An 18,246-nucleotide genomic window follows, 5' to 3' on the forward strand; every position below is an offset into this window, starting at 1 on the left:
TAGAGGGTGCCCAGCTGGAAAATAAGGTGTTGTTCCTCCAATCTGCGGGTGGTCAGGGTAGGACTGTACATAAGGCCATGGACAGACATGAGCGTGGAAGTGTGACCCAGAAGTGAAATAATTGGTCACTATGGTTGCAGACAGACCAGAGGTACTTTATCACTTTGTATGCTCTTTTAAATATATTAACCATAGATTGTGTCTCCTTCCCTTTCTAATTCCTGCTATGTTTTATGGGCCAGTTCTTTGAATATCTGCTGAAGTTACTGAAATTCTGCATTATTGGAGGGGGAAAAATATCTGATGTTTCACCACTGAGCCAATTTGGGAAATGGGAAACTAGCAAGATCTCAAGTAAACATTTTCAGTGGCATGACCTGCACCAACCACGTTGATGGAAGGCGATCCAACACGTCTACTTTCATAGAAGATCCAAAGTTTGGCATGTCCCTCAATAACTTCTGCTGGTTCACCATCAGAACTATACTTGTTGGATGCATCATTGCATGAGATGGGAGCAGCTTCTCTCAAAATCAAAAGAGGCTGCAAAAAGGTGGCAAATATAGTTCAGAACATCATTCGGACTCCCCTCCCTGGGCTCCATCAACACCTCCCGTTGCCCAGGAAAGGCAGCCAATACACTGAAGGACTCTTTCTTATTCCTGCTGAGTGCTATGAGCCAGCTCTTTGAATATCTGCAGAAGTTGTATAAATTGTACGTCATGGCTACACCAAGGCCACCTTAGGAACTGGGAGAACCAGTAAGATCCCAAGCAACTTCAGCCAAGAGGTGTCTCAGCCACTGACTTTGCACAACACAGAGAATGTGACATGATCCAGGATGTCATCACACCCCTCAGGTTACTTGTAGTTTACCTTGAAACATTTGTCAGGAAGCAGAAGGACAAAGTCGGACAAATGGGGCTTAGTATCGAGGCTTATCACTGCACTCCTGATGATCTTTTCCTTTGCGCATTCAAGTGAATCCAAGGAAAGCACCTAGTCCAGATGGAGTACCCAGCAGAGTATTAAAAAAATCTGTGCTGACCAACTTGCCAATGTATTCATGGATATCTTCAACATCTCACTCCAGCAGGGTGTGGTACCCATAGAATTCAAACAAGCATCAAAAGAGTGTGGTAACCTGCCTGAATGACCATTAACCAGTGGCATTCACATCCACAGCGATGGTGTTTTGAAAGGCTAGTGTTGAAGCATATCAGCTCCTGTCTGAGCAGCAAAATGGACCTGTTCCCATTTGCTTATCGCAGCAATAGATCCAAGGAGGATGCCATCTCACTGGTTCTACACAAAGCCCTAGAACACCTGGAGAGCAAAGATGCATACATCAGGATGCTCTTTATTGACTACAGTTTGGCATTTAACACCATCATCCCTTCCAAACTTATCAGCACACTCCAAGACTTGGGTCTCAGCAACCCATGTAATTGGATTCTGAATTTCTTCACTTCCAGACCACAATCAGTGAAGACTGGTAAGAACATCTCTCCCACAATCTCCATCAGTACTGGAGCACCACGGGGCTGCAATCTTAGCCCTCTACTCTACTTTCTATACATGACTGTGTGGTTCAGTACAACACCACCTACAAATTGACTTAATTATACCACTGTATAAAAAGGGGTGATGAGCCAGCAGACAGGAGGAAGATTGAAAACTTGGCTGAATGGTGCACCAACTATAATCTCATACTCAATGTCACCAAAACCAAGGAGCTGATTGTTGACATCAAGAACGTAAAACTACAGGTGTACGATCCAGTGATCATTGGGATCAGAGATGGGGAAGTTTAGCAAATTTAAGCTCTTGGAAGTCATCATCTCAGAGGATCTTTCCTGGACCCAACACACAAAGAAAGCGCCTCCACTTCCTCAGGCGTTTGCAGAAGTTTGGTATAATAGAAACCCTGGCAAATTTCTATAGATGTGTGGTGGAAAGTGTGCTGCCAATACCAATACCCCGAGCATAAAGCTTTGCAATAGGTAGTGGACACAGCCCAGGACATCATAGATAAAAACCCTCTCGATCATCAAGAACACCTACAGGGAACGCTGCTGTTGGAGAGCAGCAGCAATCATCCAGGATCCACACCATCCAGCACACGCTCTGTTCTCACTGCTACCATCAGGAAAGAGGTCGAGGTGCCACAAGACTCGCACCACCAGGTTCAGGAACAGCTGCTCCCCCTCCACCATCAGACTCAACAACAAATTCAATCAGCAACATATTTGAGGATTCTTACTTTTGTACTTTGATTTTTTTTTCCCCTCACTCTTTGTATTGCAGTAAATTTCTTTATTTGTTTACATGTGCATGTAAGTCAGTTTTAATTTGCATTGCCAATAAGTGGCAATTCTGTTTCACCCACAGGAAAAAGAATCTCAGGATTGTATGTGATGTCATTTAGATTAATTACCTTTATTGTCATTGCCCAAAAAGAACAGAGTGCATGCCCTGACAATGCACACACATCTCAAACAATAAAGTCAAAACAAATCAATATTCAGTGTTTGGCAGTATTCAGTTTGTGTATGGCTCTGGGTAAAAACTGCTTTGAAATCTGTTTGCCCGTGATTTTATGAACCTAAAATGTCTACCAGAGGGCAGCAATTGAATGGCCGTCTTCCCTTCCTATAATCCCCCACACAGCTGGAACTGTTCTTGGAAGCACAGAGCAGTTCCAGCTGTGGGGGGGAGGGGGGGGGGAAAACGGACCAGGGTCCTTCAGGATTTTGGCTGCTCTATGAAGGCAGTGATTTGAACAAATCCACCAAAGAGGGCAGCATGCAGCCGATAATCTTCTGGGCTGTACTATGACCCTCTTGTCTGTTGCCGAGCAGCTGGCAAATCACGTAGGCCAGCACTCTCTTGATGGAGTGGCAATAAAAAGGACCCCAGTAGTTTTTCCTGCAGTTTGACCTGACAATAAGTTGGAAATCTGAATCTGATGGATGCAGGAACCTCAGCTAGAGACCATTGAACAATACTTGCTATCAGTGTAGATGAGAAAAATATGTTGGAAAAGTCTGCAATCTGATGACTGCTCCAACACAAAGAGGCAGTTCAAAGAGAGGACTATCTCCACCACTCTTCTTTCTCAAAGTTATTCATGAACTGTTCCACTCCTTGGTACCAATCTTCTACTTCTGAACCTCTCTTGTTCTCATCAATCTAGACACTCCTACCACTGCCACTACCATTGCCACACTTCCGGTCTTATTTCTCTCTTCCTCCATCTTTCACCATTCTTTCCCATTACACCTCCTTCCCACTCCAAGCTTTAGCTGTCCAACCACACATTACACTGACCACCTAACACTCTAGATTTTTCTCAATACACCAAGATAGGGACAGGTAGAAATGCATTCAGCCCTATTCCCATCCTACACATTTGTTTTTCAACAGGGACAAATCATGGCTTGTAGTGTCTACCATCTAGAAATCCAAAGATCATATCACTGTTACCTTTGAGGATCTAAAATCCACTAGCATATCCATTCCAATTTAAGCTTGTGCCTAACAGTGGACAAGAGGTGTGGAATAAACATAAGATTCAGTACAAGTTAGAAAATTCAGATGCTAGAAATCTGAACCTCCCAAAAATCCAAATGTCAAAAATTCTCACCTGAAATCCAGACCGACCTAGATTCCGGGCATCAAAAACTTGTGGCTTTTGCATGCATATGTGCTTTGGTTGCATGCATTGGGTAAGTGACACAGATGTACTGCCCAAGAATCCAAAAGTTACAAAAATCCAGACCAATCCATTCCCCAAGCAGTTCAGATTTTAGGACAGTGGTTCTCAATCTTTTTCCTTCCACTCACATACCACTTTAAGTATTCCCTGTGGCACTGTTTTAATTGACTCATTATGAACACAGTTTCATAACTTCAAAGAAAATAGGCCAATGACAAATTTTCTCAAGCAAAATATTTCAGTAACAATTGGGCCTAGAGCAGTTATTCTCACTTTCCCTTCCCACTCGCATATCACCTTAAACAATCCCTTACTAATCACAGAGTACCAATAGCATAGGGATTACTTAAAGTGGTATGTGAGGGGGAAAAAAAAAATCACTGTTTTAGGACTTTTACTGTAATTGGGCCAGTAGTAGGCCAATTGGCTTTTCAAACCCACCCTGCCATTCAACATAATCAAGACTGATCTACCCAAGGCCTCAATAACTCTGTATTAGATCCCCATAAGCCCTCAATTCTCTCATCTTTCAAAAATGTATTTATCTGAACTTTAGATGATCAGACAGAGGCAGAAAAGTCCAAAGATACCTGACACTCTGAGAAGTAATTTCTATGTGCATCGATTGTAAATGAAAGCCCCTTATTTTGATGGCACATCATCTCAATTGAGATTATCCCATTCAAAAACATTTTCATCTATCCGGTCACAAAACTTGTATGTCTCAATAAGATCACTCCTCCCCATTCTTCCCCACCCCACTTTCATTTAAACTAGATTTAGAAGGTGCTGCACTGCTCCTAGTAATCTCTGGGCTATTGGGCAGGCCACCCGCTAACAATACTTATTAACCTCTCTCCATTAGTGCATGGTGCTCAGTTTGGAACCTTTACCACTGGAGAGTCATCTGACCTTGTTCCTACAACTGGTTAATAGGGCAATGAAAGGACACGTTGAGGAAGATATTTTATTGTGAAGGAGAACAGAGGATTGCCAAAATACAATTGCCAAACTGTTTAAGTTTGAATGTCAGATATTCTGAAGCACTCAAAAATCATTAAAAGTACATTAAAATATTAGAGTCACAAATTTATAATAAGAAAAATGAAAAGTGTGAAACAATTAAGCATATTTACTGCAACTTAATTTAACAAATTATTTTAATACTTGCCCATCTCCCTCAGGAGTTCCATATTTGCAGGGAAAATCCCAAATCTGAAAGTTACACAGAAATCTCAGGAAAATCTAAACCAGAAACCCATTTAATAAGTAGCATAAAAGAAACTGATCAATGTATAGGTCTTGTCAACTATTAATAGCCTCTTCCTGCTCTGAATATTTCTACAATCTGAAGACATGACCTTTACAATAATCCAAATTCCTCTCTGCTTTTACGACAAAACATGACCCCCTCTTGGGAGTCCACCTGCAGAGCAACACACACAAATGTTGCTTCTCCAACTGAGTTCCTCTAGTAGATTTTTTTCCCCCAGATTCTTACATCTGTGGCTGCTTGCGTCTTCAGGTGGTATTTAGTATCTACTGTTTACTTCTTATTGAGCAGTTTTGGCTGCAAGAATAGGTCCAAGTGTCAAGATTTCAAGATTCAATTTATTATCATTGTATTAAAACAGTGACCTATTACATGAAATTCCTTTTTGTTTGTTGCAAGGCAGACAGATTCGCCAACAGCAGAAATGAACTGAAGCGATTCTTACAATTAACAGTAACAGTAAACCCAAGAGATTACTGTACCATTGAGCCAAACTTGTTGGCATTCCCTTTAATGGGATCACTAATTTCCACTGAATATTTCTGCTGTGAAATTTGAGAGCAGAAACCATGCTGTTTGTAAGGAGTTTGTATGTTCTCCTTGCGTCTGCATGGGTTTTCTCCAGGGGCTGTAGTTTCCTCCCACCGTTCAAAAAACTTGTGCCAACCGTGCCACTCTATTTTCTAGGTGTGCGGCTATTGGCAACCCCAAAATATTTGTTTTGGATTTAACACTACCAACTATAATGATCTGTATACACAGAATGTAATGCCCATTGTGTGCAAGGAAGCGGTAGAAGCAGGTACAATTGTACAGGGTGAAAAGGAGAATAGTCATTTGACAGTTCTAGAGGATGCAGACTTCTTTCTAAACCAGACTGTTATTCCTCGGGTTCCAGGCTCAACTATAAATGACTGAAGAACATTCTGGAAAAAAATGGGTGATCCGCCAAAAGACAATGCACACCAGCCCCAACATAGATAGCAAAACCATTAAGGCCCTCCAGAAAAATTTTGACTACAGCAGTAAAACATAAATTTCAAGTTTATTGTCATCTGATTGTACATACATAACCAGTCAAAACAGCATTTCTCCGGACCACAGTGCACAGCAGATGATAATCACATATACACATAAAGATACAATTTAAACATACACAAATATTGGAAATATTGTACAACTAGGACTTCAGTTACAATCTCCAAATTTATTTTTGCTGCCATGCCACCATTTACGTTTTAACAGAAGGGGAAGGTCACTGCAGATGAATATGCAGCTAGAAAAATAGTGCAGAAGGGAGGACTTTAAACTCCTGAGGAACTGGGATCAAAAACTTTGCAAGTTGGTTTGCTCATTCTGGTCTAATGTCAAATGTTATCAATATAATTCAATGAGTATTGTGACCAAGGCAGATAAGCTTAAGATATTGAGAGCTATGTGGAAATGATGTTTTTAAATCCAGGACTGAAGTAGGATTTAAAAAGGAAATGAATTGTAATGCAATATTCTTTCAGACAGGACTTCTTACAAGATCAAACAGGTGGTAATAGTACTGGTAGTTCAAAAATCATTCACAGCTGTGAAGAGAAAGGAGTCCCTCAGCACTAGTCAGCAAGATCCAAAACCTGCACCTCGGCATCTCCCTCTGCAACTGGATCCTGAAATTCCTTAGCGGAAGACCACAGTGAATATGAATCAGTAACAACATCTCATCACTGACATTTAACAAAGGCGCACTTCAAGTATGCGTGCTTAGGCCACTGCTCTTCTCTCTACACTCAGTTATGTGGCCAGGTACAATTCAAATGCCATCTACAAGTTTGTGGATGACATCGTGGTTATTGCAGAATCACAGAAAGCAGTGAGGAAGCATACAAGAGTGAAATAGATTAGCTAGTTGAGTGGTGTCACAACAATCTTGCACTAAAAGTTAGTAAAACTAAGGAACTGATTCCAGGCTTCAGGAAGGGGAAGCCAGGAGAACACAAACCAGTCCTTATCAAGGTGTCAGCAGTGGAGAGAGCAAAAACCATCTGATTCCTGATTGTCAACATCTCTGAAGGTCTGTCCTGGAGCCTTCACGTTGATACAATCACAAAGGAAGTTCACCCACAGTTATACTTTTTTTTAAAAAAGGAGATTTGATAGGTCACCAAAGACTCTTGGAAATTTCTACAGGTGTGCTGTGGAGAGCATTCTGACTGGTTGTGAAGGTCCCAATGCACAGGATAGAAAGAGGCTACAGAGAGTTGTGGATTTTGTCAGCACCATCATGGGTATTAGTCTTCAATATATCAAGGACCTCTATAAGAGTGTCTCAAGAAAGCAGCCTCTATCTTCACGAACTTTCATTACCCAGGCCCTCTTCACACTACCATCAGGAAGGAGGTAGAAGAGCCTGAGATGAACACCCAGTGGTACAAAAAACAGCTTCTTCCCCTGCCCCATCAGGTTTCTGAATGGCCAATGAACCCCAGAGACGACCTCACTTTCTCTTCTGCATGAATTTATTTTTGAAAACATAATTCATAGCAATTTTTTCCAGGAAAACGACAAATCAGCGATGACTCTGATCTGTTCCAACTATCATCCAATCAGGTTATACATGGGTTGAAACAGAGAAGTAGCTTTTACACTAGTGGGAATCTAAACAGGCCATCCAGGGAGAAAGAAAAGCACATTTCTGACAGTTTTCCCAACCAGAGGCTGGAACACATTGCCTGAAAGAAACCCTCTTCACACAGTGCTTGGATGTGGAATTTAAAGCTCGCATTAAATTGGTTAATTCTATTTTGAACACCACAGACACAAATTAAATAGCTGCCTTTGATATGACAAGTCCCTTTTCCACTGGCACCCGTCTCAGGTATTAACTGGAATGCTAGTGGAAAGGGGGCTACAATTTGCCAACTGTCATAATAGATCTGCTAAAGATGCTATCTCCCTGGTCCTGCACACTATCATTGAACACCCAGATACCAAAAATACCCATGTTCAACTACTATTCATTGGCTATAGATACATCTTCAATATCACAGTACCAAACAATCTCATCCCAAACTCCACTTTGTGAATGGACCTACAACTTTCCAACCTGTAGACCACAAAGAGTGAGGATTGTGACAGCTCCTCCACAATAATCCTGCAAAGGCATAGGGACCCCATTGAGAATGGCTGTTCTTGATTCAGCCATTTAATATCATGGGTGCTTTTGACTGTGGTCAAATACTGCTGTAATTCATTCTACATCTTTACAGATAGCATCACCGATAGGCCAGATTTCAAACACAAATATAGATAGTAAGGAAATAGAGTTTGGTTGTATGGTGTCAGGATAATAACCTCTTCTTCGGTGTCAGCAAAACAAAGGAAATTGAGACAAACTCACATTCCTGCATATACATTGAGTGTTGAGGTGGAGAAGTTCAAGTTATTAGGAGTATATCACCAACAACCCATCCTGGTACAAACACACTGATGTTACAACCAAGAACGCTCACCAGAGATTCTACTTTCTCATGTGCCTGAGGAAATTGGACATATCACCAGTCTCTTACAGCCTTTTACAGAATCAGAAATTATTGTCATGAACAGGTCACAAAATTCATTAGCCATCTGTCTGGCTGCATCACAATTTGGTGTGGGAACTGCGCTGCCCAAGACAACAAGAAACTGCGGCGTTGTAAACGCAGCCCAGTCCATCACACAAACCAATCTCCCTTCCATGGACTCTGCCTATACCTCCAAATGTCTTGGGAAAGTTGCTAACATATTAAAGGTCCTTTCCTACCTCACATCCTCCATTCCATCAAGCTGGTCTTCCACATGCTTGAAAATATGAACTTCCAGGGGTTCAAGGACAGTTTATTTTCTGCTGTTATCAGGCTCTTAAATTGATCTCTTGCTGGCAAAAGATTACCTCCTTGCACTGTTTTTAATTGCATATTTCTTGATATATTTCTTGGTTTTTGTATTTTTCTCCATATCCTGCACTTCTTGGCTTATTATTATTTCCCACACTCATTTTTTTACATTGTTCGTACTAATAAACTCCCTATGCTACATGACCTACCACCAACTATACTTTTTATTAGTTTTCTACAAAAAAAAATAACCTTTGGCTTAGCTTCGCGGACAAAGATTTATGGAGGGGTAAATGTCCACGTCAGCTGCAGGCTTGTTTGTAGCTGACAAGACCGATGCGGGACAGGCAGACATGGTTGCAGCGGTTGCAGGGGAAAATTGGTTGGTTGGGGTTGGGTTTTTCCTCCTTTGTCTTTTGTCAGTGAGGTGAGCTCTGCGGTCTTCTTCAAAGGAGGTTGCTGCCCGCCAAATTGTGAGGTGCCAAGATGTACGGTTTGAGGCGATATCAGCCCACTGGCGGTGGTCAATGTGGCAGGCACCAAGAGATTTCTTTAGGGAGTCCTTGTACCTCTTCTTTGGTGCACTTCTGACACGATGGCCAGTGGAGAGCTCGCCATATAACACGATCTTGGGAAGGCGATGGTCCTCCATTCTGGAGACGTGACCTACCCAGCGCAGTTGGATCTTCAACAGCGTGGACTCGATGCTGTCGGCCTCTGCCATCTCGAGAAGGGATGAAGTCGCTCCAATGAATGTTGAGGATGGAGCGGAGACAACGCTGGTGGAAGCTTTCTAGGAGCCGTAGGTGATGCTGGTAGAGGACCTATGATTCGGAGCCGAACAGGAGTGTGGGTATGACACGGCTCTGTACACGCTTATCTTTGTGAGGTTTTTCAGTTGGTTGTTTTTCCAGACTCTGTGTAGTCTTCCAAAGGCGCTATTTGGCTTGGCGAGTCTGTTGTCTATCTCATTGTCGATCCTTGCATCCGATGAAATGGTGCAGCCGAGATAGGTAAACTGGTTGACCGTTTTGAGTTTTGTGTGCCCGATGGAGATGTGGGGGGGCTGGTAGTCATGGTGGGGAGCTGGCTGATGGAGGACCTCAGTTTTCTTCAGGCTGACTTCCAGGCCAATCATTTTGGCAGTTTCCGCAAAACAGGACGTCAAGCGCTGAAGAGCTGGCTCTGAATGGGCAACTAAAGCGGCATCGTCTGCAAAGAGTAGTTCACGGACAAGTTGCTCTTGTGTCTTGGTGTGAGCTTGCAGGCGCCTCAGATTGAAGAGACTGCCATCCGTGCGGTACCGGATGTAAACAGCGTCTTCATTGTTGAGGTCTTTCATGGCTTGGTTCAGCATCATGCTGAAGATTGAAAAGAGGGTTGGTGCGAGAACGCAGCCTTGCTTCACGCCATTGTTAATGGAGAAGGGTTCAGAGAGCTCATCGCTGTATCTGACCCGACCTTGTTGGTTTTCGTGCAGTTGGATAACCATGTTGAGGAACTTTGGAGGGCATCCGAGGCTCTCTAGTATTTGCCAAAGCCCTTTCCTGTTCACGGTGTCAAAATAATATACAGAATATAATAATCAAGTACTTTCAAATTAATTCAACATTTCCCCATATTGACGGTTACATTGAGAGAGGAAATAAAAAGTTAATGCATAAAACAAAAACATCTAACTCTGATGGAAAAAAAGTATCAAAAAACCCCCAAAAATAAAAACAACAGTATTTTCAACCAAGTAGAAAGGAGATTCTTCCTGAGTAAACACAACACACCTAGAGAGATAAAAAAAAAACAAACTGGAAGTGGTTCAATTATGTTTATTAGTTTGAGTCATATGAAAATACTGAATAAATGGTGCCCAAGTTTTTTTCCCCAAAGTTAAAAGGTAGAATCAAATGTCCGACTTCTAATTTTTTCCAAATCTAAGCAGGACATAATGGAAGAAAACCACTGCAATCAGCTGACTTAACTTCAATCTTTCCATTTGAGATCTAGACCAAACTGGATTTATCAAAAAAAGACGCACAGAAGACAATATTTGTAAATTTATTAACTTAATTCATGCAGTTGAAGGGAATAAAGCGCCAACAGTAGCAGTTTCTTTAGACGCAGAGAAGGCCTTTGACAGAGTAGAATGGAATTATTTGTTCAAAGTATTGCAAAAATTCAGTTTACCGGAGAAGTATATTAATTGGATTCTTCTTTGGCTTGGCTTCGCGGACGAAGATTTATATAAGGGACCATTAGCGAAAGTGACAGTAAATGGACATGTATCAAAGCAATTTAACTTAAGCAGGTCAACACGGCAAGGATGCCCACTATCACCTTTATTGTTTGCGTTAGCTATAGAACCACTAGCAGAATTGATAAGAACAGAAAATAATATAAAAGAGATAAAAATAAAAGACAAAGAATATAAAATCAGTTTATTTGCGGATGATGTTATAGTATACTTAACAGAACCAGAACTATCAATAAAAGAATTATATAAGAAATTGAAGGAATATGGAGAAGTGTCGGGTTACAAGATCAACGTAAATAAAAGTGAAGCAATGCCTATGAATAATGCGGATTTCTCAAAATTTAAGAAGGAATCACCATTTAGATGGCAAATGCAAGCAATAAGATACCTTGGTGTACAAATAAATAAAAATCTCAGCCAATTATATAAACTCAATTATTATCCACTAATGAAAAAATTACAGGACGATTTAGAGCATTGGAAAGATTTACCACTAACACTTACAGGAAGGATAAACTGTATTAAAATGAACATTTTTCCAAGAATATTATACCTATTTCAGGCATTGCCAATACAACTGACAGAGAAATTCTTCAAGGAGTTAAAGAAAATAATAAGGAAATTTTTATGGAAAGGGGGGAAACCGAGGATAGCACTATATAAATTAACAGAATGGTATAAACAAGGAGGCTTACAACTGTCAAACTTTAAAAATTATTATAGAGCCGCACAATTAAGATACCTATCAGATTTTTATCAAACAAGGGAAAAGCCAGATTGGACCAGATTAGAATTAGATAAAATAGGGGAAAAGATACCTGAACACATATTATATAAATGGGACGAAAAATTGGTACAACATAGAAGTTCTCCAGTATTACATCATCTCCTCAATATTTGGAAGAAGATTCATGTAGAAAGAAATAAAACAAATTATCAATTACCAAAACTAATATTGACGCAAAACAAGTTACTCCCTTTTACAATAGATAACCTTTCCTTTAGAGAATGGGAGAAAAAAGGGATTAAAAGAATAGAAAATTGTTTTTCAGGAAATGGATTATTATCCTTTGAACAAATGAAAGATAAATACAATATTACTCAAGATACAGCGCTGGCATATTACCAATTGAGATCCTACTTGAAGGATAAATTAGGAAGCAGTTTGAGTTTGCCAGTGGGAAGTAACTTTGAATATGTGATTACAGATACAATGATAATCAAAAGATTTATAACAAATATGTATATTAAACTGCAAGAAAAGGAGAATGAGGAAACAAATGGTAAAACTAAACAAAAATGGGAACAAGATTTAAATATAAAGATAAAAAAGGAAACATGGGAGAAGTTATGCTCTGGAACGATGAGAAATACAATAAATACGAGGTTACGTATGTTACAATATAACTGGATACACAGGCTATACATTACACCTCAAAAGTTAAATAAATGGGACCCAACAGTATCTGATAGATGTTTTCGATGTAAAAAAGAAATGGGAACAACAATTCATGCAATCTGGACATGTGAGAAAGTAGAAAAATTTTGGGAAGATCTAAATCAGATATTAAATAAAATAACAGAAAACAATATACCAAAGAATCAAGAGATCTTCCTCCTAAGTAACATAAAAAACAAAGAATTTGGAATTGATTTGGAGGATGCACAAAAAAGAATTGTTAAGATAGCTCTAGCCGTAGCAAAAAAATATATTATGTCAACCTGGAAATTGGGAGATAATTTGAAAATACAACAATGGTATATAGAAATGAATAAATGTATTCCATTAGAAAAAATAACATATAGTTTAAGAAATAATATTGAAATATTCGAACAAATATGGGAGCCTTACATGAAACACAATAGCGAAAACCTACCGGGGACAATCACTACCTAAGTTAACGGAAGGAAAAGGAAATGAAAAGAATGGACTCAGTGGAATTTCTGGTGTATTTTTATTGAATGACAACATTGTCTGACTGGTTTAATGTATCCTAGATTTTGTACCTTAAATGGACGGGAGGGGGGAGGTCGGGAGGGTGGGATGGGGGGGGGGGGGAAGAAAAGGGCACTGTATATGTGTGAAAAGGAAAAAGTGTGTATCATGGTTAATGTGATTTATGGTGTGAAAAATAAAAAAATTTAAAAAATTCTTTCCATTTGAGTAATATAACTGCTTGCCATCAACGTTGAAAAGGTTACTATCCTTTGGGCTGAAGCCAAGTGCAAAGCCTGATCCCAATACTGAGATCCCAAAAATAGCTGAGAATAAGTTTGGGTGTAAATCTAGAAAGCACCTTGCCAAAAATTATATAACTTTGTTCAGAACCAAAATGCACGAGTCAAAGGGGCCTCTTCAGATTTGAACCCATCTCAGATATGACTTATATTAGGAAAATTATGGGCCAATTTGTACCTAAACATATGTGTCCTATGCACTACCTTGATCTGAATCAGAGTGATGGGTACAAATTGAAGAAGTATTGACAAGTTGAAAAATTCTTTCCCATAAATCGTCAGAACGTAGCTGCTCAAATTCTAGTTCCCAAGCACCTTTAATTTTACCATTGGATGTAGGATGCAAATTAAGTAAGCTGCTATAAATATTAGCTATCAATCTTTTTCAGGAAAGATTTAATTGAAGAGTACCAATCAAATTAGTTGAAAAGACAAATGAAAAAGTTGGCAGAAAAGAGTGTAGGAAACTCCCAATTTGAAAATATCCAAGATGTCTCTTGGGCCAATGGAACTTTTCAGCTAATTAATCAAATGACATTAAAATTTCCAACAAAAATATCAAGAAAGGTTATTATTCCTTTATCTTTTCACAAGGCAAAAGCTTAGTAAGCTGAAGTCTTAAAATAAATAATTGGAATAAAATTTATTGGACAGAACAAAATTATTTAAATAAAAAACTTACAAAATTGAAACCAAATCCTAAATATATGTCTGAGAATTGGATTAAAATCTTGATTATATACTTTAGATAATGCAAAGGGGAGAGAAGTACCTGATAGAGAAGTTAAAGAGTATCCTCTATCTGAATTCTTCTCCAATTCCACCCATAAAGGGCAATTGTGCCTCTCAACAGTAAGTCCAAAACATAATGTATCGTATATTAATTGTCCAGTATTAAAACCTGAAATTTGGTAATGCCATACCACCGTCTTTTTTCATTTTCTGTAGTAATTTTTTAGCTAAACTAGAACTTTTATTATTCCATATATTTTAGAATCCAACTTGTCAAAATTAGATTCTAAAATATTATTCTTGTATATGGAATAATGAAAGGGACAAAAGTTGGGATAGGTTGAAATTTATACAACTTCAGTAAGATAATCATTTCAATTACATTAATTCAGCCTATTAATAAAGGTGACCATTTTGACAACATTGTTTAGCATAAACAATATATAAATCCTTAAAGATTTTTGTATTTTTTTTAATACAGAGATACCCAAATTGATTTTAACAACTTTAAAAAAGGTAATGTAAATGATTACCAATAGGAAAAAAAGTTCACTTTTATTTAAGTTCATTTTATATCCTGAAAAAACACCCAATTCAGTAAGCAAAGATAGCATAGAAGGAATCTGTTTTTTAGGATCAAAGATATATACCAACAAATCATCCTCTTATAAAGAAACCTTATGTAATCTCTCCCCTCTGGAGGCCATGGATATTTGTAGACTCTCTTAGAGCAATTGCTAAGGGTTCCAAAGCTAGCTGAGGGACTAAGAGGGCAGCCTTGATACATACCCCTATGTAACCGAAAATAAGATTTACAGTTATTACTAATAACTGCTGCAATAGGAGCTTGGTAAATTAGTTTGATCCAAGAGATAAATTCAGGACACAGGTTAAATCTTCCCAAAACCTCAAATAAATAAGGCCATTCCACTCAGTCAAAAGGTTTTTCACTACCACTAACTACATGGGTTTACTTTTTTGGTTTAAAAAAAAAGACATAGCAAGGTAACAGGCCTTTGCAGCCCATGCCACCCTATGAATGGAAAGGAAACTGGAGCCCCTGGGGAAAACAAACTCCTTATAGGTTGCGCAGGATATGAACCCTGGTCCTAATTGCTGTGCTAACTGCATGTCCATACATGGCTGAAGAGCATACAAAACAGAGCTTTTTGCTCTCAGTACATGACACTAAGCAATTCAATATATGTTGCATGATTCATTCTCCATTCACATGGGTGGGCTTCTAAATGCAGGACCAAGAATGTGGGAGGGACGTGGAGAGAGATTGTAGGAGGTCAATGGAAGAAAGAAGGAAAATGAAAAATCCAGGAAGAGTATTGAGACATTGTGATGGTGGGTAGTGGACTGGAGAAGAACATAATTAAGAAAAAATGGAAAATGGGGAAGATTAGGAAACCAGCATAGGGGAAAAAAATTGCTCAATGACAGAGAATTGTCAAATAATGTAAAAATACAGTCAATAGCATAATTCAAGTACATGATTAGCGCTGACTCACAAATCATTACACAGAAATATAATTCAAACAGGACTCATTTAATTTACAGCCAACTACAGATAAATATATCCACGTGTTGATTGTAAGCACTAATTATGTGCAAATCTCCATTTCCCAAGGTCACAAAATAAACTTCTTCAAATATCATCTCATCAGTTTATTTTTGGCAGAACCAATTTATTCCATAAAATTAGATCTCAAAATACCAACAGATAAATATACATGGTACAAAGTCTATTATCTCACTTTCTTACATGGGACCAGCCGTCTGCAGCCTGAGCCTGGAAAGAAGTTAAGATCAAGTTTCCCCACCTTGCCCCTGGTAACCAGCCCACCTTCCCTTCCCAATCGCAGGCACATCGCACCACCCCCCCCCAAGCCCGACCGGGAACCCCCCCCCCAAGCCCGACCGAGAACCCCCAAGCCCGACCGGGAACCACCCCCCCCAAGCCCGACCGGGAACCCCCCCCCAACCCCGACCGGGACCCACCTCCCCCCCAACCCCGACCGGGACCCACCTCCCCCTCCCCTCCCAGGCCTGACATCCCAACCCCTCCCCAAGGCTTGACACCCCATTGCAACCCCCCCAATCCCGCAATCCCGGCCTGAACCCCTCACACCTGTCCGTCCCTCCCCCTCGGGCCAGACGCCCCTTGTCCAACGCCCGCCCCCTCCCCCCCTCACTCCGGGCTACACTCACCCTTCAGGGCGCCCAGTAGCGGCTCCTTTCTTGACATCTTCCACTGCGCCGATTTCTTCTCCCTCCACCAGCCTGGCGCACCGTCACCTGGGCCGACGAGGGAGCAGCAGCTGAGGCGGAGCCAGGCGCCGTTTCTAGGGTTACGGGGCAGGGGTGGAGCCTGCAGAGGGGCGGAGCCTGATGAGCGTTAGGGGGCGGGGCTCTGAAGCCAGCTGTCAATCAGAACAAGAAAGTGGACAGCTCTCAGAAGAGGTGAAGGGCCCTTCCTGAAGTATGGGCGGCATCTCCTCGATGTTCCCCCCAATTGCCCTCCATCAGCAGCCAGATGCAGCAAGGACAGGATTCCCCTTTTATTACAATAAAGAAACTTGGGTCCTTTTCAAGCTGCGTGAAGAACAACCCACACGAACAGGACCTCACGTGGAGGCCTCCGGCTTGAATCTACCTCAGGAGGGGAGGGGGGGGGCCACAATCCGACGCCACCTGGTGGTAGCACACCGTCACTACACCCTCTTCCCCAGGTGATACGTTCAACTTGACACCTTAACACAGTATTCTTTCCATAGTACTGACACCTATTCCATCCTTTGAAGTGCCTGTAGATATTTTCGTCCTTATGGATGCGTCAAAGGACATTAAAAGTACTGGTTCTGTCGTTAGAATGGTCTTCAGTTGTCCCCATTCTTCCACTTGAATTCACATCTGTCCTGCAACAACTTCCTTAGGTACGTTGTTTTGGAAGACTGGTTTGGTATGAATTTACCCTCAACATGCCTCTTTTTATCATTAACATGAACATCAGCAGCACAAACTTTTAAGTGTGCAGTTCTTTTTCTCTTAGAGATTCAGTCTGCCAGGTGCTCCTGTCTAGCCCTGGTGGATCTTCTGAATCTATCTGTTCCTGCAATACTTTCACCAGGCTCCTCCGATTCCTCCTCTGTATTTGACCCTCCTCTGTTCTGACAGTGTAGGATCCTGGATTTACATCCTCCCAGAACCGTCACCTTTTTGTCCCAGGTCTTGGAATCTCTGAGTCTCTGTGTGTCATGTTGTGCCAGTGGCCTTAAGCTTCTCACTGATGCTTTTGTTTCCTTTTGACATCTTCGACACCTCCGTTTTTGTTTGGATCTGCAGAGTAGGGAAGTGTGGTGCCATGTTCAAGTGGCAAAGCTCTGCCGCTCAATAGAGCTCGATAAAGATCTCAGCCACTGTCTCATCCTTTCTCAAGCAACTGTTTAACTATGTGAACTCCTTTCTCAGCTTTGCCATTTGACCGTGGATGCAGAGGACTTGAAGTCACATGTCAGAAATCATACTCTTCTGCAACGTTCTAGAATTCTCTAGAACTGTAGCATGGTCCATTGTCACTGAAGACAATTTGAGGAATTCCGTGTCTTGCAAAGATCAATTTCATATATTGGATCACACAAACAGCAGATATGTTACAAAGCAACACAATCTCCGAATAGTTCAATAGATAATCAATAACCAGCAAGTAAATCTTTCCATCATGTGAAACAAATCAGTCCCAACTTTCTGCCATGGTTCTGCTGGTTTGTTAGTTATTATCAAGGGTTTTTTTGTCTGCTTTGCATGATGTTACAAACAGATCTCACAGCTTGAAAACATCCTGTCAAAATGTCAGCATTTATCCCTGGACAATATTGACCCTTCTCTTGCATTTTTCAATTCCAGGGTGTCCTCATGCACCCTTTTCACCATCTCTGTCACAGTGATTGAGGAATGACCATTCTGCTCTGTCTGAGTAGAAGCCCATGGACAACACTCAGCTCAGCTCCGATGTTGTTGTATGGCTAACACTCACCTCTAGGCCATTTTTCATTCAGCTTCTTGATGACCTTCTGTAGAACTGTGTCCTTTTCTGTTTCAGCTGTGATCAGTTTGAATTTCATGTCAGATACGGGAAGAGATTCAGTGATCAGATTCATGTGGAGAT

At 40.6% G+C, this 18,246-nt stretch overlaps 1 protein-coding gene across 1 annotated transcript in view; it reads right to left on the reverse strand.

Moving 5' to 3' along the window:
• Positions 1-16,474, reverse strand: part of LOC138759231 (uncharacterized) — a 92,177-nt gene extending 75,703 nt beyond the window's left edge. Inside the window, exon 1 of the mRNA XM_069929329.1 lies at positions 16,290-16,474. Coding sequence (XP_069785430.1) covers positions 16,290-16,326 — 37 coding nt within the window. The 5' untranslated portion in view covers positions 16,327-16,474. The remainder of the gene's footprint in view (positions 1-16,289) is intronic.
• Between the last annotated feature and the right edge of the window lie 1,772 nt (positions 16,475-18,246).

The sequence above is a fragment of the Narcine bancroftii genome, chromosome 3 (genome assembly GCF_036971445.1).
Source record: "Narcine bancroftii isolate sNarBan1 chromosome 3, sNarBan1.hap1, whole genome shotgun sequence".
NCBI classification, from domain to species: domain Eukaryota; kingdom Metazoa; phylum Chordata; class Chondrichthyes; order Torpediniformes; family Narcinidae; genus Narcine; species Narcine bancroftii.